The 26,103-nt window shown below is 35.4% G+C and overlaps 1 protein-coding gene across 4 annotated transcripts; it reads right to left on the bottom strand.

The window, feature by feature from the left end:
• Positions 1-456: 456 nt before the first annotated feature.
• LOC128207186 (MFS-type transporter SLC18B1-like) lies at positions 457-24,490 on the bottom strand. Of its 4 annotated transcripts, none has more exons than XM_052909970.1 (13): positions 23,938-24,490; positions 18,849-18,944; positions 18,365-18,438; positions 14,488-14,644; positions 13,799-13,867; positions 13,145-13,238; positions 6,062-6,210; positions 5,002-5,100; positions 4,287-4,387; positions 3,915-4,010; positions 3,301-3,375; positions 1,841-1,934; positions 457-1,339 (listed from the first exon to the last, which is right to left on the bottom strand). In XM_052909970.1, the coding sequence occupies exons 1-13, from the start codon at positions 24,268-24,270 to the stop codon at positions 1,208-1,210; spliced, it is 1,569 nt and encodes a 522-aa protein (XP_052765930.1). In that variant the 5' UTR covers positions 24,271-24,490; the 3' UTR covers positions 457-1,207. The 4 variants fall into 4 exon arrangements, with proteins under 4 accessions (XP_052765930.1, XP_052765929.1, XP_052765931.1 ...); XM_052909969.1 differs by having other exon boundaries at positions 461-1,339; positions 6,062-6,213; XM_052909971.1 differs by lacking the exon at positions 23,938-24,490 and adding an exon at positions 22,611-23,096 and having other exon boundaries at positions 464-1,339; positions 6,062-6,213.
• Between the last annotated feature and the right edge of the window lie 1,613 nt (positions 24,491-26,103).

Raw genomic sequence — 26,103 nt, 5'->3', positions numbered from 1 at the left:
TAGTCCATGACTGCAGCGAGCAACAGTAACTCCTAAAATATAAATGTACATAGGCCTTCGTCAGAGCCTTTTTATGGTGGCATTTGACTGCCATAAGATAACCTGTGACGTTTTCCGAATTGTTTCGTGTTAACCACATAATTTTCGCGATATTCATATTGCTATCTAGTTAAAATTCGCGAAACTTTACGCGAAGTTGAAACCGTATGCGAGACTTTATAAGTTATGGAACATCATAAACATGTTAATATGTTCATGTATTAAGAGTAAAGTAAATATATTGCCATGACATTAAAATTGTATTTAATGTTTCTTTTTATCTGTTCGATAATCTTTCGGAGTTTATCCATGTGTCATGGACATTGTAAATATACAGGAATAAGACCAGTAACAAACATTTTAACGAGACACAATGCCACAAACTAGTTTCGTTATGTATAAATACCATGCTTAAAGCATAATATACACTGAGGGAGAGACCCTTTTACCAGTTAAAAATATTCTCAGAGATGTTGACATAATGAAGAATACATCAATGACTCAAGAAAGAAAAGGCTCAGAGGACTTACATGTTCAAACATATTACTGAACGTGTTTATGTTTCACGCAAACGCTAAACCTTATTTTCAACCTAAAATACCACTACTATCTCTGTCCTAAATTATTGAGCAGGGCCGGTATTCATAAAACATCTTAAGTCATTTCCTATCTTATGTCATTTTCCTAATTTAAGTATGTCACCTATCATGTTATTTAAAACACTGATACTATTTTTTTTTTATTTCACGAGGAAAACTACTTTAGTAAGACTTGCACTTTTATTGAAACTGTTTTGTAATTTCATTTTTTCACGTTCACACTGTTCCAACATTTTTTCAACAAAATTTACAATTCCAAATTATTATTTATTTATATTAGAACATTCAAAATTATATAACTTTATTTAAAAGTATCAAACTGTATCTAACATTAAAGCGTTCATTGATAAAAAATATTAAAATTATAGAGTAATAGTTTCTCTCCTTCTGTCCTTCGGATCTCAGTTTGAAACTAATTTATTCCGATTCAATCACCAATCGTCCGATTTCTTGTTGCATGCCCTTTTTGTTCCAGTTCCCATAGTTCAGACGCATTCTTGAAAAAATGCTATTTTCAAAACTGTTATCGTGTTAGAAGTCTTGTTTTTTCGCTATTTTCAAAACTGGCATCAAGTTGGTAGTCTTGTACATTCGCTATTGTCAAAAGTATGATAACTAAAGACCTCCTTGAGCTGTATGTTCTTGCAGCACCTACAACACCTCCCGTGATCACACGCGTACTGCAGCGCCAGAATGATCGCCTGAAAAAATAATTGTAAAGCAATACGTATTTCAATTTAAAATTTCTCCCAGCTATTTAAACATCGAATATAGCACAACAAAAACGCGTTAAAAACACATGAAATACATAGACTGAACAGTTTAACATTAGCCTTTAGGTATCTCCGCGATCCTTTGATGGTTTAATCCTTTTGTTTGTATTGTGTAAGTTGTATTGTGTAAGTGATGTTCAACCGTGAACAATGCCATATGACACATATCCGTATATTTTCAGATTTAAAAAATTAAAAAAAAAATTCTGAAAAATGTTGGACTAGATTTATTTCAATTTGCAATTCAAAACCATATTTTAGTTAAAAACTTACCGGCAAAATATTTAACTGAATTTCCTGATATTTAGATATTATGTCTTACGCTGATTGCTTATATAGTCCCTGAATTATATGACAATTTTTGCGCAATGACCAAATCATTTATATTTTACTCCATGTAAGTAATGATGTTTCTATCTCAATACAAACCATCAGCAGACTTAGGCCCGCTGAGAAAGTTGTCATCTCGGGAAAACCCACTGTGTCCAGGAGGAAACCGCCCACTGACGGCCCGATGAAATCCCTAAATTAACACAAACACACAAGTATGGGTTCCTATTTCTCGAAATATCTTAAGCGTAACACGCTTTTGTGTCTTATCTCATTTAATAATTTTATATCAGCTAGATCATGCAACATCAATAATAGTTCATTTTGAAAATCTTACTTAGTAAAACTTCTTTAAACTGACACAAAACTGTTAAAAAAGAGACTATTACACCTTAACAACCGAAACCAACGAAAACAGTGCGCCGATTTTATCCTGTAATAAGAGTTTGTTTGAGATTTTGGGGCCTAGTTTGCGACCGTATGCGAAAATTAATCAAAAGATAAAAGAAATATTTTTGATATTTACAGAGAGAAATAAATTTTACAAACGCAATCCATTTATAACTTCATTATCATGTATTTTAAGATGTAAAAATCAAACCATAAACCAGCCAGTTAGCTGAGTTACCAGACTAAGTACAAGGACATACAACCACCAGCCACTAAGCTTTGTTACCTGAGCGAGAACAAGGACATGCATACACCAGTCATAAAGTTATGTTACCCGAGTGATGTTGCTAATATTTTCGCGAAAACATACAGAAACAAGCTCAGTAGCAAAAGGTTTAAACATAAACCCGGTTTAATGGCACAGGGTAAACGCCAAAGACATTTAAGCCAAGTACATGGACAACCATCCTCCAGCCACTAAGCTATGCTAACCGTGTGAGTACATTGACACCTATGTATAAGCTTCTAAGCTATGTTACCCGAGAAAGTACATAGACACCCGTACACCAGCCATTAAGCTGTTATTCGCTTATCTAAGCGAACAAATGGACATCCAAGTAGCCAGTGTGTGTATACCACGTGATAAAGTACGTCATAAATGCTACGTCGGAAGGGAGCATTTTGCTTCCAACGAATACTTAAAACAAAGATAACTTTTCCTTTTCTTATTTTTCTTCACCATTTTAGATAAAACAAAGGTAAGTCTATGCCGCTTAAAGAGCCTCGCCTTCGTTTTATTACCGGAGTTAGATTAGGTGATAAGTTTCCTCAAACACTTCCGACAAACCTGTTTTAAAAATAATGTTTTGACAGTGCTCCATCAGGCGGCGGTTTTGTGAAAAGGTTTGTCGAAGTGTTTTGAGAAACTTAACTCTCAATAAAACACTGATAAAAGACCGAATGGCGGGGCTCTATAAGTGGCGTAGACTGCGCTATGTTTCACTAATAACAGCTTATATGCTATGTTACCCAAACGACAACATGGACATTCATACACCAGCTGTAAATCGCTTACCTAAGACATACATACAACAACTAATTACTATGCTTTGTTACCCGAGCAAAACATGGGCATCCTTACACCAGCTACTTAGCTGTATTTCGCTTACCCGAGCGAGTACATGGACATCCATACCCCAGCAACTAGGCTGTATGTCATTGTGTTGTCTTCCAAACCTTGCTCTCTGAAAAAAAACAGCTCACAAAAATAAGATAACAACAAACAAATACTCATTTACAGACAACCAGGACTTCTCATTGCATTTGTATAAAAATGAAGAGGTTGCTCTGTTTAAACGAGTATTTTAGGTGAAGCATTTTCAATTTTGTTAAGTGGTTGAAATCGCTTATTCCCAGCTGGCAGAAATATAGCGCAATCTCGTGCAATTTTAATATTGCTGCTTTATTGCTCACTTTCAGAAAAAAAATATAGTTTTCGTTATGAAGCAAAATCTTGCATGAAACATAATCATAATGTCATTGCTAAACAATGATTTAACAGGGTGGGCGAGTAATTTGTACGGGTGAAAAAGTTATCTCTACCCTGCAAATGTATCCTAAATTATTACGGTTCAATAACAATCCTTTCAAAACTTGGGTAAGAAAATGGTTTGAAGTGTAAAACAAAATTAACTTTTGTAATTTCCGAAGTCCATAATATCATATCGAGTTAACAACTAAATATGCTGACGTCAGAATGTAACAATAGTGACGTCCTACTTACTGGGCTGTCATGAGAAACATGTCAAATGTTGGCACTGAACAAAGACTGGATGACGCACCGAGAATCACAAGCGACAGTATCACTAGCCACAACTCACTGAAGAAAGACGACAATGATGAGTTGTATTTTGTGTGGAGTGAAGATGAGTTAATATTGATGAGCTGGCGTTATAGGTACAGCTTGTATATGTATACACAATACAAATTTGCATTCAGATTTTCAAACAGTGTGCATATGATATTGCTGGGATTTAACATTACAAGTGATAATGAGACATAAACATGTTAGTATATTGTATACTGAAATGTGTACCTACTAATAGCATTTTATTATTTATTAGGCTTGTTCTGCGGTTACCATAGTTTTTTATACCTGTAGTTTGCGTCCAGACCAAGAAGCGGGGATGGACCTATTAACAATGATCCGCAGCACGCTGTCATGAAACCTATTATAGGTAGTGGACGTTTGTCTGTCTGAAATTCAAATCGAACTTGAACGACGCGTTATCAAAATCATAAGTGTTCTTATAGAACTTTCCGCCAATGAGGGGCGGGGCATGTCCCTTCGAGAAATTTGTATTCTAGAATAGGAGGTGTTCCCGTCGTAGAAGATTTGAACTAATGAATGTTTGGAAAAAAATGTACAATGCCTTTTGGCGAACTCCATTCCATCTCCGTGGTGATTTTCATTTGCATTACACTATCACTGCCCTAAAAAGATGATGTTCAAAATCAAGTTACTCAGTCACAAAGTTTAGCCCGTTTTTCAATTGAAATAAAAATGTATACTATTTTTAACTTTTAAATTAGGAAAAAGAACAATAAAGTTATTAAAACTTTAATAAAATATTTCATATTCAAAATGCATATTTACTTTTGAAAAAATACGACTGCAGTCATTTGTTTAAAGTTTCAATAATTATTTGCAGGTTATCTATTGGCTAAGTGACATATTCAAACGATTTGATTGGTTACTACATGTATTTATGATTAGATAAAAGTTGACCAATCAAACATTTTGGATATATTTGACCAATCCGAACATTTAAACGGTTTTAAACAATTGCATGTTGGTGATATCTACTCACTATTTTGTCAGACAGCCATCCCCAGAGCGGCGAGGAGGCGGCGTATACTGCTGCCATAACTAAAAACAACACCCCTACTATTTCCGGTGACAGATGGAACTGAAAAAGATAGGCTCGGTCGGTACATATACTACCTGTATATTATATTAATGGTTATAGACAATCTGGACATATGGGACGGATGAATCATAGACACCTGTTCGACAGAATCATGGGAATACTTTATAGCCATCAACTTTCACATACCTGTCGGGTCCAACAGTCTTCCTGATTATTTGCAAAACTGCTGTTAAGTGGTCACACAATCAAACTTGATTAGCCAGAAGCATGTGTTCTTGAATGAAATGCTTAAATAATGATTCAAAAAAAGTTTGCCTAATTATATTCCTTTCATAAAACCGGTTTCATTGTTTAGTCAAGTGTTTCCTACCTACTATCGTCAAAAAGGGCTCCATTCGTCTTGGATATATATACTTACCTTTCTTAAATACGGTTCCAGTGTCGGGTCTAAGATGTTCAACTCTACTTAATTCCTTAAATACTGTTCCAGTGTCAGATCTATGATGTTTAACTTCCTTAAATATGGTTCCATTATCGGGTCTAGGATGTTCTACTTACTTTCCTTAAATACTGTTCCAGTGTCGAGCCTTACATGCGCAATGTTTTTTTCTTTAAATACGGTTCCAGTGTCGGATCTTACATATTCAGCTTCTTCCCTCAAATACGGTTCCAGTGTCGGATCTTACATGTTCAGCTTCTTCCCTCAAATACGGTTCCAGTGTCGGATCTTACATGTTCAGCTTCTTCCCTCAAATACGGTTCCAGTGTCGGATCTTACATGTTCAGCTTCTTCCCTCAAATACGGTTCCAGTGTCGGATCTTACATGTTCAGCTTCTTCCCTCAAATACGGTTCCAGTGTCGGATCTTACATGTTCAGCTTCTTCCCTCAAATACGGTTCCAGTCTTGAATGTTAAATATGCCTATAATGTCGGCTCTATGATATTCTACTTATTTTCCCCAAGTACGGTTCCAGTGCCGAGTGCAGAATATAGACTTACCTTCCTTAAAAACGGTTCCAGTGTCGGGTCGAGGATAGACCACATGACCGTGCTTGAAATGATGGTCAGACTTATAATGATGCCATTGGCATTGCAAACAATTTGCGTGTACGACCCCTGGGACTGCTTTACGTCTTTAGATATACTCCCTTCTGAAACAAATGAAATCTCCTTAAAACAATGATATTTCGTTATTTAAAACATATTATAGTCCACCGAGGCCCTCCTTGCACTATAGTGATTGACAAGTCAGACAACAAATTTTAAACTGACCGAAGCCAAAGGTTGAGGTTCAATTGTTGTGGGCTGACTATGAGGTTACTATAATATCAGGAGGTCCGAAGAGTTCTGTACTATTTCTTATATTATACCGCACTTGATAGTTTGGCACTAGATTATAAGTATCTTCCATGGCCGAGAGTGTAAGATAGGTTCATTCCGACCCGAGCGTAGGGTGTTTTGCGGAAACGAGGTTTATCAAAACATTATTTCGGAAGAACGACAAATAAGTTTAATAACTGTTCCCGATTCGTTTACGTTTTCCGATTGGTTACCTGAAATATCTGAAATATCATGTGCCGTAAATGTAAAATGTGTGGACCGGTAATTATGTGAATGGGAATAATTATGTTTTATGTTGTTTTGTTATGTTTACTGCATTGATTAACCATGAGGTAATCTTTTTTCTTTAATCTAATCGATATTGGAATTAAATGTTCACCTAACTTTATTTGTTAATGTGTTGAAGGTGACTTTAGTAAAATTTTATTACGATTGTCCCCGAGTTGTAACACATACCGGATGTTGGAAACTCGGGTGATGATTTTATCATGAATATACGTTTAAAATAAGTAAACACTAAAAGTGCACACTGACAGTTGATTACGATATACCTAACAATTTGAGTCATTACAGTAAAACATGGATTATAAGTGAATTATACGCGTAAGAGAAGATTTTCTGTCGAAAAAAAGAATGTCAACAATCGGCATGGAACTGGGATATTTGTATCAAAGGGCTATCTATGTAAGTATCTTTGAGTAGTTTTGTACGTTGATGTGTTCAAAAATATTTGTTTTTTAATTTATCTTTGAAATTCTTAAATCATTTTTATTTGCTAAATGTTAAGACAGCGTGTTAATATTTTTACATACATGTACTATAATTATATATTATTATAAATATACATGTTACATCTACTTATGCACCAGTCAATTGTAACCACGCCCCCGGGGGTTGGGGGTTTACCGGGGATAGCGGGGGAAAAGGACCGTGCTTTTACCTTCGAGGTGTCCCCGCAGTGCCGGGTGAATGCGGTGGTGGGGCGTGGTTACTTTGACTTTCCAGCCAATCCCAGGTAAAATCCTCGTCCTGCGAGGACGAACTGATGGTCAAATCCCTGCCATATGCCCCCGCACCCCAGGGAGCATAGGTAAGGCATATTCCCCGCTATATTTTGCTCGAAGACAAAACCACCGCATTCACCCGGCACTGCAGGGCCACCTGAAAGGTAAAAACACAGCCCGTTTCCCTGGCTATCCCCGGCATATCCCCGGACCTGGGGGGCCATGATTACAATTGACTGGTGCATTATGTACATGTTTTCTATTTTTAAATGTACTTATGCACATTATTTATGTATATGATATGAGTATGTAATCTTTTATTTGATTGTTTTATCTTCGAAAAATATTAGACTTAAAATTTTGTTTAAAAATGATGTGTTTTGGTATGTGACCTATTTTTAACATACCATAATACATGAACATATCCATTATTTGTTTACAAACTGCATATTTTCAAAATAAACCTGTAAGAAAAGACGTACATGGTTTCGGGCTGGAAGCCACGACAGCTTTGACACTAGCGACATTCATTCGCTTGGTGTAGGTCTCGTTAAAACCCTGTACTGGTGTGAATCATTATCAACCATATGCACAACAACTACACATTTGTGCTTACCAACTTACTCTTGGCTAAAACGGATATTAGTGCAGAATGTATAATTGATACATGTGCATTAGTCTTTCACAGTTGTAGTTTCTGCCGGTTGAAAATCAGAAGTCTAATTTCTTTCAGGTAGGAAAATGACTGAATATTACTAAGTCAACAAATTGGGGTTATGAAGAATTCCAGCCTGCATTAAATACTATGTTAGATCATTGAGACAGATTTGACATCCATGTCATCCACAAGGCAGTCACATCAGATAGAGATGATGTGAGTATTTCATATAAAACATATTTGAGTTGGTGTTTGTTGTTTTATAAACTCACTGTATTTAATAATCAGGTGGTGGTGGTGGTGGTGGTGATGATTATGATGATGATGATGATGATGATGATGTTGATGAATTTTATTGATAAATTTAGTAATTTTCTTTATATATTATCTACATGTATGTATCAGCTTGTTGTTGTTTTTTTAAATAATGTCGAGAAATATTGTTAATAACTGTTTATATTTTATATTTTATTTTGTATATGTATGGCAGTATTATTATCAATACTAATAAGTTAGAAAGGCTTTTAAAGTACTTTTTTTCCTTTACAGCACTAAACATTCTAGATTGGTAAAGAACCTGAAGGGGCATAAAAACCAAATCAGCATTGACTCAGCATTGAGTATTTATCATCTGTGCACACACTACAAGTACAAACACATGGGAACAGACCAAACTTCAAATGTTGAGGAGTGAAGACTTATCGTGAAAAATTCTAAATGTAAGAATACCATTGCCAAAACAAAACAAATAGAAATTGATTACCTACAGAGACTGTTTACATGTTATAATATTAAAAAGACAAATTAGTTGAGAACTTTCACTCTGACATTTTTGGAGGGGCATTGCCGCCTACATGTACATAGTGTTCTTGTTTCTTTACATATTTTAATTTGAAAGTACAATTATTGTTTTAAAATCTGAATTCTGAGTTAGTATCATACGTAAAATTCATTTATTTAAATGATTACATTTTATGAATAAGTCCAATAAAGCTTTATCAATTTTTACAAGAAAAGGGTTGATTTTTAAGCATTTTATTAGCTATAAAAATGTATGGTTACATGACATTATGTATATTTTCTTCAAAATTGAACGGTAAACTATCATAAATTGTCTTTTAAATTGTTCATTAGACATCATAGAAGATATTTAGAATGATAACAGCAGGTTGTCTTATTATTAATTATTTTTTATGAATTTATAAAACTGCTTTATATTTTCAAACATCGAATTACTGCTCTGTTCAGAAGACTCACAAGATTAATCAAAATAATTTTTTGCATGTGTATCAATAATGCTGTTCGGTTGAACTTATGTTTTCTGTTAACTGAAGTTTATTTCACCAGAAACTGTTGTGTTTATGTTATAAGCTCTGATAATGTGAAACAAAAATCAGATATAGACAAAATATTTACTTGTCGCTCTTTGTAGCCCTTGGAGTTTGGGGTTGGGTGTAATGAAACTTAAATAACTTTTTTAATTCACGGTAAAATATCTTCAAAATTTGGATAAAAGTCCCATAGTGTACCTTGATAATAACTATGTTGTCGGTGAAAGCTTTTATTAAAGTGTGTATTACTTAAATAGCTTAATTAAGTTTCATTAATTATGGCCTTTAATGATTTTTGTTTTCAAATAGATTTCCTGTAATATTGAGCTTTGTCAATTTTCTTGTTGTTTTGTATTATGTACAATTACTACTTCTATTTCCTAACTTAAATTTTTTGTCTCATTTGTCAAATTGAATTGGTACATGTTTCATATCAAGTGAAAAAAACACACACTATTTTTTAAAGATGCACTCTTACTCCCAAACAAGACTTATCGCAATTAATATTATTGTTTTGATTTTTCAAAATGGGTTAATAGATGTCAACAACAATGTTTCTAATGAAGGATTTTGAGTTCAATTCGCTAATAAGAATGAACAAAAACATGGTATTTCTGCCTTGTGATACTATAGAAGACCACAGTAAATCTTTTAGCAATCACCAATCATTGAATATTTGTCATGCTTTCTGCTATTATAAACAGAGTCACAAGCTTGTTATAAATCAGTAAACAATATTTCAGTAAATGCATTATTTAGTAAGTAGTTATTGTTTTATCAGTCAATTTGATGTGTGTTATAAATACAATTATATGCAGGGCTTCCATTAAAGGAAGTTTGGAAGTATATTACTCCTTAGAAATGGGTTAAAGCTTTCAAAATTGATTTCTAGGAAGTACAAAAAGTTCCATAATTTTGAAGAAAACCACCAAAGTAGAAAGCTTGGAAGTTCAAAATATTCAAACCTCGTGTCAATATTACTTGTATGGTCACAATTTCAATCAGTCTTAAGATAAAATGATTTATTATAAGTCTTTGTATTTAGCAAGTTAAAGTTACAAATTACTTGATTTTTAAGATTCTAATTGAAAAATAGTGGAAAAAGATATTGTATTCGGGAGATTTTAACTTCCACATTTCAGTGTAAAACTTCCAAAATTGATGGACAGGAAGTTTATACTTCCAGTTTCAAATTCTTAATGGAAGCCCTGTTATATGTATTGATTTCAAAAAGAGTTTCACTTTAAAGATGCTCATTTAAAGATAATGAACAGACACACAAAAACTAGACACATTTGATACTAATTGTATGAATGATTATTGTTTAGGTGACCTCTGATTTGTTTTGGAGATATTCATAAATGGGTGTTATTCTTTGTTGTCTTCAGTTTCTTATACATTTAAGGATTTTTATAATTGCTTTTCTGGTATATATTAATTTAATGCAAATGAAAACACACTTTAAAGTAGACACATTTGATACTAATTATATAAATGATTATTGTTTACATGTACTCTGATTTGTTATGAAGATATTCATAAAGGGGTGTTCTTCATGTTATTATACATTTTGGACTTGATTTAGTATTGCTTTTCTGGTATATATTTATTTAATGCACAAAGAAATTATTTTAAGTGTTCAGTATCACTTTCACACATTGTTAACTATTATTTTGTGCATATTTGGCCTATTTATGCTTATATGTGCATTGTTGTATTTCAAAACCTTTGTGAAAAATGAAAACAGTATTAATTCTTTCATGCATAGTCTGATACATATTCAGTTTGTATGCATTATTTTTATCATATTTGAAAAATTTGCCATTGTCCTATAAGACACATGCTATTTTGTGTTAATATCACTATGAACTAAAAACATCCATTTTCAACTCTTCTTTACCATGTAAATGGAGAAGTTAACATTATAACTCCATTGACCAGTTTTTATGCAATTTGTCCAATTTCATACATTTTAGTATTATTAAACAGCTAAAACCTAGGCATGTTATGTTATAAATGCATTTCATCTAGTAAACAATGTTCTCTTTTTATATAACAGTTCAATAATTATGTTCTATTTATGTTTGTAACTCATACGAAATGATAATGTTTATTAAAGTACTACAAAAGTGGTTATTTCATGTCACTTCTTCATGATGAATTCCCCATATAATCAAGAAACTTATTCTTCCCTTCAAGTTGTCATTCCAGCATGGTGACTTTGCCCCCTCCCCCTAAATGATTAGAACTGCAGTGTACAAGAACAATAACTCTATTTCAGCGAATTGCAAGAGTTATTCCCTTTGTTCCTTTTCCTGTCCGTAGCATAACAAGAAGACTACTTTTTGGAATTTCATTAAACATCATTCAATGGTAAAGCACAACAAGAGGAAGTGCAGTGCACAATGACTATAGCTGTATTTCAGCTAATTACAGAATAATTGTTCTTTGCCTCTTTTTCTTGACCAGAGCATTACTTTCAAAATACTCATGGTATTGAAATAAAACTTGGTATATGGATAGGTGGCAATGACAAAAAGTACAGTGCACAAGCACCCTAATTCTGTCGTGTTCATTAATGTACCACATCCCTAATGAAATGTTCAACTTGAAACTCTTCAATTTCAATGCTTTAGCCTATGTTGTTAAGCAGAATACTACAAATATTTTGAGAATTTCATGGATGCGGTTCGATGCATTGTAATATGTTTGTTGGCCTTGACATTCCTTGTTTTTCAACATATAACAAATGCATAAACTATTAAACGGCGCCCTTTGATGCTTTGCATCAATGGTCTTTCTTGTTTATAATGTAGTGAAGAAAGACAACTTCGCTAAGGAAGACATTTTAAAGTACGGTAGATTGATTTTCGTGTTATTTATAGAGTAGTGAAGAAAGACAACTTCGCTAAGGAATACATTTTAAAGTACGGTAGATTAATTTTCGTGTAATTTTTAATGTAGTGAAAAAAGACAACTTCGCTTGGGAGACATTATGAAGTATAGAAGGTTGATGTTCGTGTTATTTATAATTTAACGAAGAAAGACAACTGCGCTTGGAAAGACATTTTATAGTACGGTAGATTGATGTTCGTGTTATTTATAAAGTAGTGAAGAAAGACAACTTCGCCAAGGAAGACATTTTAAAGTACGGTAGATTGGTTTTCGTGTTATTTATAATGTAGTGAAGAAAGACAACTACGCTAAGGAAAACATTTTAAGGTACGGTATATTGGTGTTCGTGTTATTTATAATGTAGTGAGGAATGACAACTTAGTTGTGAAAGACAATTTAAAGTACGGTTGGTTGACGTTCGTGTTATGAAAGACTGTTACTTCCTAGTCATAAGCAAGAAAGAGCAAAGGCTGCATTTAAGGGAGAATATCAATGCATTTTGGCGTGCACCCCCTAAAATTCGTCTTAGTTTACTTTTGATTACGATAGAGGAGAAAAAATACGGCCAAAATGTACCATTTCGGACTAGAAATTCTTTCTTCCTAAGAGAGTTCCCCCAAGCCCCCTTGCCGATGCTTAAAACCAAGTAAACTTCCATTCTAAACGAGGGGCGCAAGTCAAAAGCTTACGCCTCTAAGTTACGCCCTTCTAACGTACAATCCTGGAAGCGCCCCTGTATACATTTTCGTTTACACGGCATACAGCCTGAGAAGAAACAAGAGCTGTTGTCGAATGTTTGAGAGCTATTAAATCGTTTCCACCAAAACCGTAGGCCGTCAACGCTATGTCTCACCGTGTTTGGGAAAGGGCGCAACACAAGCTATCACTGGAAGACACAACAGAGCTAGGGCTCCAATGGTGAAAAACGGCAAAACAAACCCGCCAGCCTGAAATAAAATACAGTATCGCATGTTTACAACTTCATCAAGAAACACGACAGGAGGACAATAAGCAATTTACCGACACGGTAAAAAATGTCCCTGACATAAAACAAGATGATTTCATTTTTATGTTTACATCAAACGCTGCAAAGAGTCACGTTTAGACTGGACTGCCTTTAGATGTTTTTGTTAATTGTTACATCCAAATCAACAAAAGTACATGCGGAACATAAGTCACGTTAAAACTGGCTTGTCTTAAGATGATTTTATAATGTGTTACATCCAAATCTACAAAAGTACATGGAGGAACATAAGTCATGTTTTAACTGAACTGTCTTAAGACGTTTTTATCACGTGTTACATCCAAATCTACAAAAATACATTGTGGGCATTAAACACGGTCAAACTGATTTGTTTTTACATCCGAAGTTCATTACGATATCTAATCTTAAATCAAAAGTCAACGAGTACTCTTAGGTAATCTATACCCCAATAGATAACAACTGCTCCTAAATCACGACACCATAACCCTGTAAACGTGAATATTTGTCGTTTTGTTCACGTACCCCGTACAGTAGACCACCGAGACCAGGACCAGATACCAGACCCAATCCAACAAACACTTCACAAAAGCCCTGAAATACATTCTAAAAGTTAATCGACTAGTTGAGGTTTTACCATTCTAATGCGTTTAGTGGTTGCTTACATCAAACATGCACCCAGACTTTTCTAATTAGCATTTAACTGCATATTTGATCCAAATAGTACATTATGTTTAAATAAATATTGTTGATATTATTATGTAAAAACTTCTATCCAGGATTGTAATAAACATGATTCATTTTTCTAAATTTGTTCTGAATAATAGTCGAACTTCAGTTTAAACGTTATATATTTTACAACGATTGTGAAGAAAGCTATGATAGCTTATACTAAGTCACTCTCGTTGCCACGATGTTGCGCGATAGTGTGGTCTTGTGTTGTGGGGGGAAACCAGAGTACCCGGAGAAAACCCACTTGTCCGGCTTTGTGACCACTAACCAAACTCAACCGGGTCGCCTTGGTGAGAAGCGAGTGCGCAAACCACTGCGCTAACCGGATAAGCGAACTTTCAAGAGACAATACGTGAATAGATGGCAATATCAGTCCGAGATGGTACGATTGAATAATGATTGGAAAATGATAATTATACAGTAAATAAAATTCAAGAACTATGCTCCATCTATGATTAATACAACCACCTATGTGAACGTACGAATGCCATGGAGACGTTGTCAGGAAAGTGCGTGAGGAGGAGGGTGAAGGAGGCAGTAGAGGTGCTCGCGCTCCCTACCGACCGGACAGCCTGGAGACAGAAGGCCAGCGTGATAAACACGCCCGACCCATTGTCCGTTGGAACATATTCCAGTAAACTGAAAACAACAATGAAATGGCTGTCAGTGTGATCATAACAACAATGAAAGGGCATTGTATGATTATCATGACGAAAAGGCTATCATAGTAACGATTATTTAAAGTGCTAGACTTATACACATAAAATGATTATCGTTAGTACAATAAAACGGCTATAATTAACAAGGGATTATGATGGGCTATCATAGCAAGGATGAAAGGCCTATCATTGCAACGATAAAAGGGTTATCATAGAACGATGCAATGGGTTAGGTACCAACGATAAAATGGGCTGACAAAACAACCGTAAAGGAATTGTTATAACAGCAATAAATTGACTCATTTAATGGACGATCCAGACGTTTTTCGTAAGAAAATATTGCTTAAGAAATCCGACCCATCAATAGTCTGGCCCTTTGACAGCTCCATTAACCATCTGCTGAGTTAAGATGCCTGGTGGCCCATGGAATTAAGCTATCATTTGAAAGCGCATAACTTGCTGATTACCAATATGAAAACTAATTTACCGAATGTATACTATACATATATTTAATGTAAATTGCTTTTTTGCTCTTCCTCCACTTGAAATTGGTAGGAGGTGCTACTTCCGTTTTTTGCTGTCTAAGCCAAAAACTTTTGTTCGCCATATGATTGCCTGTCTATTTCTTACGCTTTCTATTGCTGTTCATAAAACCATCTGTGATGAAACCAAAATAATATAGGGTCACCACTTTCCAGGCCTCAAAAGGTCATATATTTGTCTATCGTATACCTTAAGTTAAGTTCCAGGACTACATTTAACAAGATATATAGTCCATTTAGCATCTAAAAAAGATCACGCTTAATCCGTCAGTAAAGTAGAGCGCAGCGGAAGAAAGACTATCGCTGTTGGTTTTCAGCCAAATAGGGGTATAACATGATAATTATTAAAACCAGTGTTATATTCCTTGCAACACAAGTGCTATTTGTCTCTAGCAACGTTTTTTTACCAAGCTTAATTTGAATACGTTGTTTTACTAATGACTTAGGTTGACGTTTTGGAAATACGACGACGATGCCGATGTCGCTGCAAGCGACACCAAGACTATGACACCTAAAATGACTTCAGCCATTTTCGATGCTTCGGCTAGGCCACTGTAAACGGACATTGGTAAAATTTGGTTGGAGAAGAAAGAACGGAGTTTGGGTATCAAAGGAGTATTTATACAAGAATGAAGCAGGTTTCGTTTTTACTAACCCGTCGGGAGTATGACTTCTCTAAATTTGATCTTAAGAGTTTGACGCCAGACGCCACCAATCCATTGACTTGTCAGGGAAAGAAGTTTAAACAACATTAGCTGATGTTTTTTTTAAAAGTTATGGGAAGGCTCCATATCTCACTCCTTGGCGACAGAAAGTCGATCAAGACGACAGAATAATCATCATAATTACCAAGGGACTCTGAATTGATGGAATTTCCTCTCGACAAATATATCATTATTCCGTATAGAGTATGATGTTGAAAGTTCTTCAACAGACATGGCAAGTATTCAACTGAATCAAGAGAAGCTAAGACAGAACGAAACCAAGCAAAAAATATTGGACTCTTACATCGAGATAAAGCTTGTGACAATGATAAATTATCATAAAAAGAATCATATTAAGATCGATTGTCCATAAATATTTAAGCATGTGAGGATATGCTCTTTTTTGTCGAAAAGTTAGTAACGGGATTATCTGCTAGTTGCCGTTTGGTATTTGTTTATAAAAATGAGTGAAAATAACTGAATTGCCAACATAATATTTGACTTAACCTCTTTAAAACCAAGTTTCGTGACGATTGAGCACGCTGTTGTAGAAAGACAGTGATTCAATATTGTATGTTCTAAATAGGGAGGACGAAACTAACTTTGTTCAAAGCTTTTGTCTGACCAATTTGCTTTTTGTTTACTTTATATTATTGTTGTATATACTATATACAACATAATATAAAGTAAACAATTTGCCATCATCATCATCATAATCATCATCATCAGCAGCAGCAGCAGCATTTTTGCAGCAGCAGAAGCAGTAGCAGCACCACCACCATCACCACCACCAACACCACCACCCCAAATTTTTGAAACTGTTAAAAAAATGGCAATATTGTATGCTTAAATCAACCGAGTTGCATTAAATTTTCTTCTTTAACTTTTTTTTCTTTAACTTTTAACTGTAAATTACGAAATCAAACCATGTTTATATATAACTTATTTTAATATAATCATATAAAAGACAGGAAAGCACACTCGATGGCCAATATCCGTTCAATTACGAATGCTTAAATAATGCATAAATCAGTAACTAGAATCTTCAAAATTGTTTATTTACCGTTTAATTGAGAAAAAAATAATGAAACTACAGTTTTTGAAGTTCTCGGAACCCGGACGTATATACATTGCATCATGTGACGCTCATGAAATAAAGCGTTCAATGAGTAGATTGATTAAGAAGTTCAATGTACGTTTAAAGCAAAAAAAACACCAACAGGACCTTTACTGATTACATGAAGCTGGTTTTATAGATTGTAGTTCACTTTACCAAACTTAATGGGTCTTTTATCATCAGACGTATCGTACAATCGCTTTTTCGAATTAATCTTTCTAAGTAGTTTTACTTTCTTTTTCGAAAATAAAGGGTGTATTATTCAGCTTAGGCCAAGTGTATATCTTTTTTGCAATTAAATTGTGACAGTCACTTAATTATAAATTTAAATTCTTGATCACACGAGATGTTGTCATACGATCGCTAATAAGATGACCCTATTAATATGTATTGTAAACAGCGATGAACTGTACGGAAATGAGCGTGTGGACTTCCCACACTGCCTTGCGCTATAAACGCTTGATTTCTGGCGAAGCGAGAAATTGAAGGCCCCGTTTTATACAGTTAAACCTCGTTTGCTCGAACTCAAAATGACCGGCGAAATACCTCGAGCCTCGAGCCTCGGGAAATTTGAGCCATGCGGGAATGCTTACATTCAGTAGAAAGAAATCGGTCCTTTACATCAAGTTCGAGCTAACGAGGAAATCGAGCCAAGCAAATTCGAGCCAACGAAGAAATCGAGCCAAGCATTTTCGAGCCAACGGGGTTCGCCTGTACCTACAATTTACGTGGAACCTTACTGAATTTAATAAAATTTTCCATTACTTCTATTATATTATTTGCGTCCTCTTTCGAGAACATTATCTAAGAACATTCCTGTCATTAAATACCATTTTACTGTATGGCATAATGACTCTTTATGGCGCAGTAATAACCATTTCAAATATAGGGGGCTAACCATTTTAGCACGTATATTTATAAGTCACGCAAATAGAACATTCGGGATTCTTTTATTACCATAGAGAAGGTTTTTGCTAGGTCAAGGAAAAATGAACCTTTGAAGAACATATGTACTTTAAAGAGAAGCATGTACAAATATACATTTTGTTTTAGAAGTTTAAAGACACTTTAGAAATATTATCAGGTAAAGGACAGACGACAGCGAGGCCGTTGAATGATGAAAGGGGATAATGATGATGATGATAATCGTGGTGATGATGATGATGATGATGATGATGATGATGATAATGATGATGATGATAATGGGTTGGTGGTGTTGGTGGTGGTGATGGTGGTGGTGCTGCTACTGCTTCTGCTGCTGCTTCTGGTGCTGCTTCTGATGCTGCAAAGAATAATGATGATGATGATGATGATGATGTGGACAAGCGACAACTTACCCGAAGAGAATTGTACAGCCACTAAACAGAAACACCCCGGCTAGGTACATAAACTTCAAACCAGTATGCGGCATCTTAAACAAAATAAACATAAATAGACAAAGTGGATCTTGATAAGTTTGACGCATTTTCATAATCAAAAATTTGAAGAAGATTATTTACATTAAAGGCATTTGGGTAATTTTTGTTTTCAGTAATGTTTCCAGTAAAATTCCATAGCAATAACAAAACGGTTAGACAACAATTTAATAATAGGAGGTAGTGGCACGATATGATTTTATAGAAATCTCGAAGACACTGGCATGATAGAGTATGGTCATTACATTGCTAAAAACAGAACAATTTCCTGAGGAAACAATAAGAAGAAATGCCTTACACCGGCAGTTTCGTAGCATTTTTTTACGATTTATGCCTCTTATTCCGTGTCATTTTTTTGCCAAGATAAATTCAATGCACTTAAGTCTAAAAGCGTATGACGAATTACCAGTTTTCCTATAAAGGGTGCGACAAGAAATTGAACGAACGGAGATGTTCCGAAAATCCAACCGGACAACGTGTCACTCACTCCCTTGGCAAGCGCCTGAAATACATTGATAAATGCGTCCATTTAAATAATTGCAACAATTTAATATCTCGTGGTATTTTTCTTATAACATTTCATTATTTGCTGTGATAAATATAGAGAATACATGGATGGAGTACATTAGGGATGGTATTCAATATGTAACTTAAGTCAATGCTTTGGAATATTGACTCCATTCACTGTATATATCCGTTATTCATATCACGAAATCCGATTAGCTACATCGTTCTTAGATCCAATTAAGGTCAATATCATGATTCCATTCAATATATAGGTCCAATATTTATACCACGAAATCCGATTAGCTACATCGTTCTTAGATCCAATTAAGGTCAATATCATGATTCCATTCAATATATAGGTCCAATATTTATACCACGCAATCCGATTAGCTACATCGTTCTTAGATTCAATTAAGGTCAATATCATGATTCCATTCAATATATAGGTCCAATATTTATACCATGCAATCCGATTAGCTACATCGTTCTTAGATCCAATTAAGATCAATATCATGATTCCATTCAATATATAGGTCCACTACATCGTTCTTAGATCCAACTAAGACCATTATTGAATACCAACCGTAGCCAACAAGAAAAGAATATCTTAGCGAGCTTTACTGGAATGTTGCAAGAGAAGAACTAAATTTAAATGAAACCTAGACGAAAGATGTTATGCAAAGAATATTTTGTTATGCTACCCACGAACCTGAAATAAAGAAAACTGAAAGAAAGCTAAAGAACAAAGGGAATACATTAGTTAATACTTCTTTGCAGGTGCAAATACAATGGATTGATGTTTGTACAAAAATGGAAAAAGCACAGGTACATGACAATTTATTGTACTTTTCGTTTCAAATCAACAAATTACTGATATTTAAATTATAAGGATTAGCTAGGTATGTTTGCTTATTACAGCATTTTTGACCTTGTTAAGTTTTTTTATTCAAAATGATCAACTAAAGATTGCACATTTTGGCACTGAATTGGCTGAATATTATAAAGTAAATACTAAAGGAATAAACGTGAAATGAATATTGTCACATTAATAATTTGATTGAATAGTTGTGTCGCAGGGTCATTTGTTTATGTGTTTGTCATTGTATGTTTGTCTATATGTGTCTAATATTATTCAACATAGTTATAGTAGAACTTAACCCCTTTCACTCACTTTCACTTTACGTCTGGTTTTCATTATTCTTTCACTTTCATTTTCACTTTATTTTTCTATATCCGTTAATCTTAACCTTTCACTCGTGCACGAGGAATCCGCGCACTCGTATATTAGATTTTGGACATCACAGACGTGTTTTGTTTATGTCTTATAATTATACTTTGCGTGGCTATTTCTTCAGCCTGGGTTTTGAACCCTCGTACTCCGAGTATCGCGACAGTTGTCAATACCATTTGAAAGGTGTTTACATATATTTTTTAAGTTATGGTTCGTGACGTAAGCTGAAACATTCACCAGACAACCGTTGTCTCAAATATCAATCATATTTACTGCGCGCATGTGCATATGGCACATCGATCTATGAAAAATAGACGACTGTACCAAGTCACGTAGACCGACAAAATGTGCACTATAAAAAGTGTTTTAATCACTAGCGAAACCAGGGGTGAGTGGGGAGCGTCCAATCGTCCAAGTTTACCTTTGATGTAAATATAGGAGAAAAAGAATATTTCCACCATTTCGGACTCGAAATTGTTACAATTATCTTGGGAGAGTACCCACAAACCTCCTACCAACATCTTAATCCAGAAAACATGGTTCTGGGGGAGTGGCGCAACTCAAAAGGTTACGTCCCCTAAGTTACGCCCCGTCTTATGTCAAATTCTGGAGCCGCCCCTGCCCTACATTAAATGGAGTTAAAGGTAATGGGGTAGATCTTCGATTGGCATTGGCCCACACATTAGTGCGAACACCAAGTAAAAGTATGGACAGAAAAAAAATCAAAAAAAAATCCTTGTTTGGCCTTGGTCCACACAAATCCAAGAACCAATAGTGATAGTCGGAAATAAATAATTTATGGACAGGTATTCATACCTCGACCTCGTGGCGGGTCCGTGGTCTAGTGGTAGCACAGTTGACCGTCAATCCAGGGATCGCAGGTTGGATTCCCCGCCGCACCAGTTAACAAATACTAATCTCTTTCGGGAGGTACGTTAAATAGGGGTCCCGTGTGACAGTGCTATACACTGGTGCACGCTAAAGAACCAGGATAGCTCTAATCAGGGTTTCATTCTGTCTGTGCACTATGCCCCAGAACATAAAAAGACTAACAATCTTATCGGAGCACTCGCCGAATGGGCAAGGCCCAAGTGCGAGTATACAAAAGCTTACACACCACTACCTCGACCTATATACACTTAACCGGGAGTGTGGTTTAGTGGTATTATTGTTATGTAGACAATGTATATATTTGTAAGTATATTATCATCTGTACTGTAAATAGTAATGATGTGATATGCTATACAGAAAAGTATACATTGTTACAGCAAATTCAGGGGCATAGCTAGGCCTAAACAACTTGTAGGTTGTCCGGTTAGTGCAGTGGTTAGCGTACTAGCTTCTCACCAAGGCGACCCGGGTTTTATTCCAGGCCTGGACGCATATGTGAGTTTGGTTAGTGGTCACAAAGCCGGACACATGGGTTTTCTCAGGGTACTCCGGTTTCCCCCACAACACGAGACAACAGTCTCGCGCAACATCGTGCCAACGAGAGTGATTTAGTAAAAACTATCATAGCTTTCTTCTCAATCGTTGTAAAATATATAATGTTTAAACAACTTGTAGGCCCGATGGTTCTATGTGAGTTTGGGGACTTTTATGTGCACATTACACGCACTTAATTATACTACCAATGATTACAATGTTAAAAATGTTTAAGTAGCTATTTTACTGCATTTTAGGATTATTTAAATTTGTCTTTTTTCTAAAAAGTTGTAGGCCCAGGCCTACCATGCCTTTATGTAGCTATGCCTCTGGCAATTTCAACCAGATACTTTTTATATGCACAGGGTTTGGCATAAGAGGGGCGCACAGCTTAAGGGCGCAACTTTCGATGTCCCTAACAACCGAAAAGATTTGTCAAAATACAGTCATGGGGTTTGTTATATCCAAAGCATCATGGTTAAAGCATATAAATGGGCTATTATATATGACATAACCTACCTACCTTTTTCTAAAGGTATATAATTATACGATTATTATTATTACTATTATTATTATTATTATTATTATTATTATTATTATTATTACTATTATTATTATTATCATTATTATTATTATTATTATTATTATTATTATTATTATTATTATTATTATTATTTAAAAAACAACACTAAAAACAAGATGCATTGTCCATTTCAATAATAAAACCTTAAGAACTGCACAGCATGACACTCAGATCGGAGATCTGATAGACAGAACTAGGCAATAAATAGTAAGATCAATGCACATAAGTTGTGTACAATACCCGGATTTCGGGGGGGGGGGGGGTCACTTATAGGTTAAACTAGGCATTTAAGTCCTGAATGACCTGAAACTATAACTTGTGTAAAGCTTACATCATGATAACATTTAAGGTAACATTGTACGGTAAAGCCATTACCATGCATATATCATGTTATTACAAAATAGTTCGTACTAGTTTCTGACCTCTTCCGGGAAGAATGGCGCGATTATAGAGATACTCATGAAGACAAGCAGGTCGGAAACAGCCGCCATCGCCAGAATAATAATCTGCGGTCGCGTAAGGGACCGCAGCCCCGACCCACGGGAGTCGTTTGAGCCGTCATCCGCCTTGTCCGTTGATATCGATGCATCTGCGGGCCGGCATTTCACCGTAGCCGGTCCCGGAAGCGGAGGGCTCCGCTCGGTAGCGCGCTCATTATCGTTATGACAATGGACACCATTGCACATGACAACCTCCCCGATGCTGCTGTAGGTCACAGTTAATACTTCCTCTTTTTCCGTAGGCAACATTTTACGTTTTAATAACGTTATATTTTAGCTTAAAACTGAATGTTTACCTCACATGCATGTTTGTATGTATATATCCACAGAATGATAAGTATACGCGATATTTACATTGTATGCACTTTTGTCAAACCGCATAATAAACAGATAAAAGCCTCGAATGAAAATTCTATGATATCGAATTGCAGAAAATAAACACGGTTAAAGTAACACAAGTATGTATGTGGGCTGCGTTATTTTTGAATGCGTGTACCGAATGAGGGAATTTGACCTTTAATTAGTCATTAAGAGATTATCATCCACTACAATACTGCTGATGACGAAACATATAGTTGTATAAATTGTTGTCTGTTTATTGCACTGGTGTCCCACAGGGGCCCAATTTCCTGTGTATTTGCTTATTGGCATTAGGGCCATTTAGAGTTGATACCATAGAGAAGATCATCGAATTGCCTCACTTATACGTATAAACAATAATCATAGCTAATGGTTTTATTAATTAAACCGATTAGAATTACATAAAAGTCAAATAAGAGTGATAAGTTTTTGAAATAGTTATATGACATACATATTTAAATCCTCTTTAAATGCATTTCAACATTGTTATATCCAAATTGTGAAGCATAAGGGTTACAGAATATTAATGGGTTATTATATATAGACATTAATTCTTATTCGAAAGCATTATAATCGTACTACTATTATTATTTGAAAAAAAGCAATAATAACTAAAAACAAGATGCATTGTCCATTACTATAATAAAACTTTTGAACTGCACAGCAGGATACTCAGAACGGGGATCTATTAGATAGCACAAAGAAATAAAGATGTATATCAATACACAGAAATTGTGTACAATACACGGATTTCGGGGGGGGGGGGGGGGGGTTACTTATAGAAGTCCTAAATCACCTGAAAGTATAGTTTGTGTAAAGCTCACATCATGATTACAGTTAACCATGCATACAGTATAGCATTGCAAAATAGTTCGTACTAGTTTCTGACCTCTTCCGGGAAGAATGGCGCCATTATGGAGATACTCAGGAAGACAAGCAGGTCGGAAACGGCCGTCATCGCCAGAATGATAATCTGCGATCGCGTGAGGGACCGCAGCCCCGACCCACGAGAGTCGTTTGAGCCGTCATCCGCCTCGTCCGTCGATGTCGATGTCGATGCATCTGCGGGCCGGCATTTCACCGTAGACAGTCCCGGAAGCAAAGGGCTGCGCTCGGTAGCGCGCTCATAGTCGTTATGGCAATGGACACCATTGCACATGACAACATCGCCGACGCTGCTGTAGGTCACAGTTAATACTTCCTCTTTTTCCGTAGGCAACATTTTACGTTTTAATAACGTTATAGTTCAGCTTAACACACTCAATGTTCACCTCACATGCATGTTTGTATATTTATCCACAGAACGAATAGCACACGCGATCTTTACATTTTATGCACATTTGTCAAACCACATAATTAAAGCCTAGAATGAAAATTGTGATCAATATAATTGAATGAACAAGTTTGAGCGAAAATAGTGTAGGATTTAGAACATTGTCTTTCAAAACCAGCATTACGAAAACACGGCGAGTTATTTAAACTTCTTAAAGGGACTCGCTCATGTTTTGAACCAAAAAATGGTTTTTCCGGTAATGCATCTGAAAACACTTATTTAATCATTATTTTACTCTATGAAATCAAATTTGCAGAAAAAGATACAGTTTTAGTAAACAAAAGTATATTGGTTTTAGTGGTTGCAAACCCACGCCGGTAAAGTCAGGAAAAATATAGAATTCCGATGCTTAATTACAAGGCCAAAAGGACTTTAGCAATAGAGGTAGATATTTTGAACTCTTAATAGTACATTGAAAAAAAACAAGTAATAATGTCAATCAACCAATCACACCGAAAGTCAAAGTCCCGGCTATTCCCAGGACCTGGGGGGGGGGGGGGGGGGGGGGGGGGCGTGATTACAATTGACTGGTGCATTAGGAATCTGATTTATGCAACGATATACACTACACTGTCTTGGAATGAATTCGAACTTAGTTATAACATTACACGTTAAATGATACAAATGATTTTTTTTATTGATTTGTTTTACGATCTCCTTTTACTAATGCACCCTCATATATTCAAAACACGTCGTATGGCGGATAGGGCCGAAATTTCCCGATAGCCACATGAATAACATCTTAATTATATCTTGTTATTATTGTTTATCGTTGAGACTGGTAAAGTATGTTCACTTAAGTAATGTTTAAAGATGCACTCTTATTGCCAAATAAGATTTACCACAATTAATACTATTGTTTTAATATTCCTAAAAGCAGCAAAAAAGCTGTAATAAAGAGATTATTAGCGTTGTAAACGCTAACGAACATTGTGGTTTTCATAGACGATATTTGAGCAAATATTAACATTTGCTGAATGGTTCCAGCTTTCTATATCTTAGTTCAAACACTTCAAATGATTTGCCAGACTTAATTTCGTCATACAAAAGTGCATTTCACAAAAACCTGAGCAATTACCTTTAAGATACCATTCTCCTAGTGAGCGTACTATGTTTATCTATGTAGGCTATATTTAAGTGAATATACCGATTGAGGGTTGTTGACCTTAATTGGGTCATTGGTACATACAATTTAAGACATTCTCATCCACTTCAGTTCTGGTGATGACTAAACATATGGTTGTATCAATCATTGTCGAATTTTGATCATATTAAATAATATTTAACATGTAGCGTATAAATGATCGAAGTGAAATATTGGAAAATTTTAGACTTTATACTTCGATGTTAAGTTTATCCTGTCTACTGAGTGTCGTCCCGTATTTTAAACCTAGCATTATTAAATATCATGTTAAAATCCATTAGCGGTCCAGGCGGTGGCGCACCCGGACTCCTCCCCCCACTCCTCCCCTCCAATAAAGTAATAAAATGCACCATTTCGGTCTAGAAATTATTTAAATTTCCATTGATGAGTACCCCAAACCCCATACCAACACTTTAAACCAAATGAATTAAGGTCATGAGGAAGGGGTGAAGTCAAAAGGTTTCGCCCCTAAGTTACGCCCCCCCCCCCTCGAACGTCTAATCATGGATCCGCTACTGTCAACGACGACTTAGTTTCACGCCATATTGGCACATCCTCTTTTCGGATGTATTGCAAAA

Source organism: Mya arenaria, chromosome 11 (genome assembly GCF_026914265.1).
Source record: "Mya arenaria isolate MELC-2E11 chromosome 11, ASM2691426v1".
In the NCBI taxonomy this organism is placed as follows: Eukaryota; Metazoa; Mollusca; class Bivalvia; order Myida; family Myidae; genus Mya; species Mya arenaria.
This window is presented reverse-complemented; position numbering and strand designations above follow the sequence as displayed.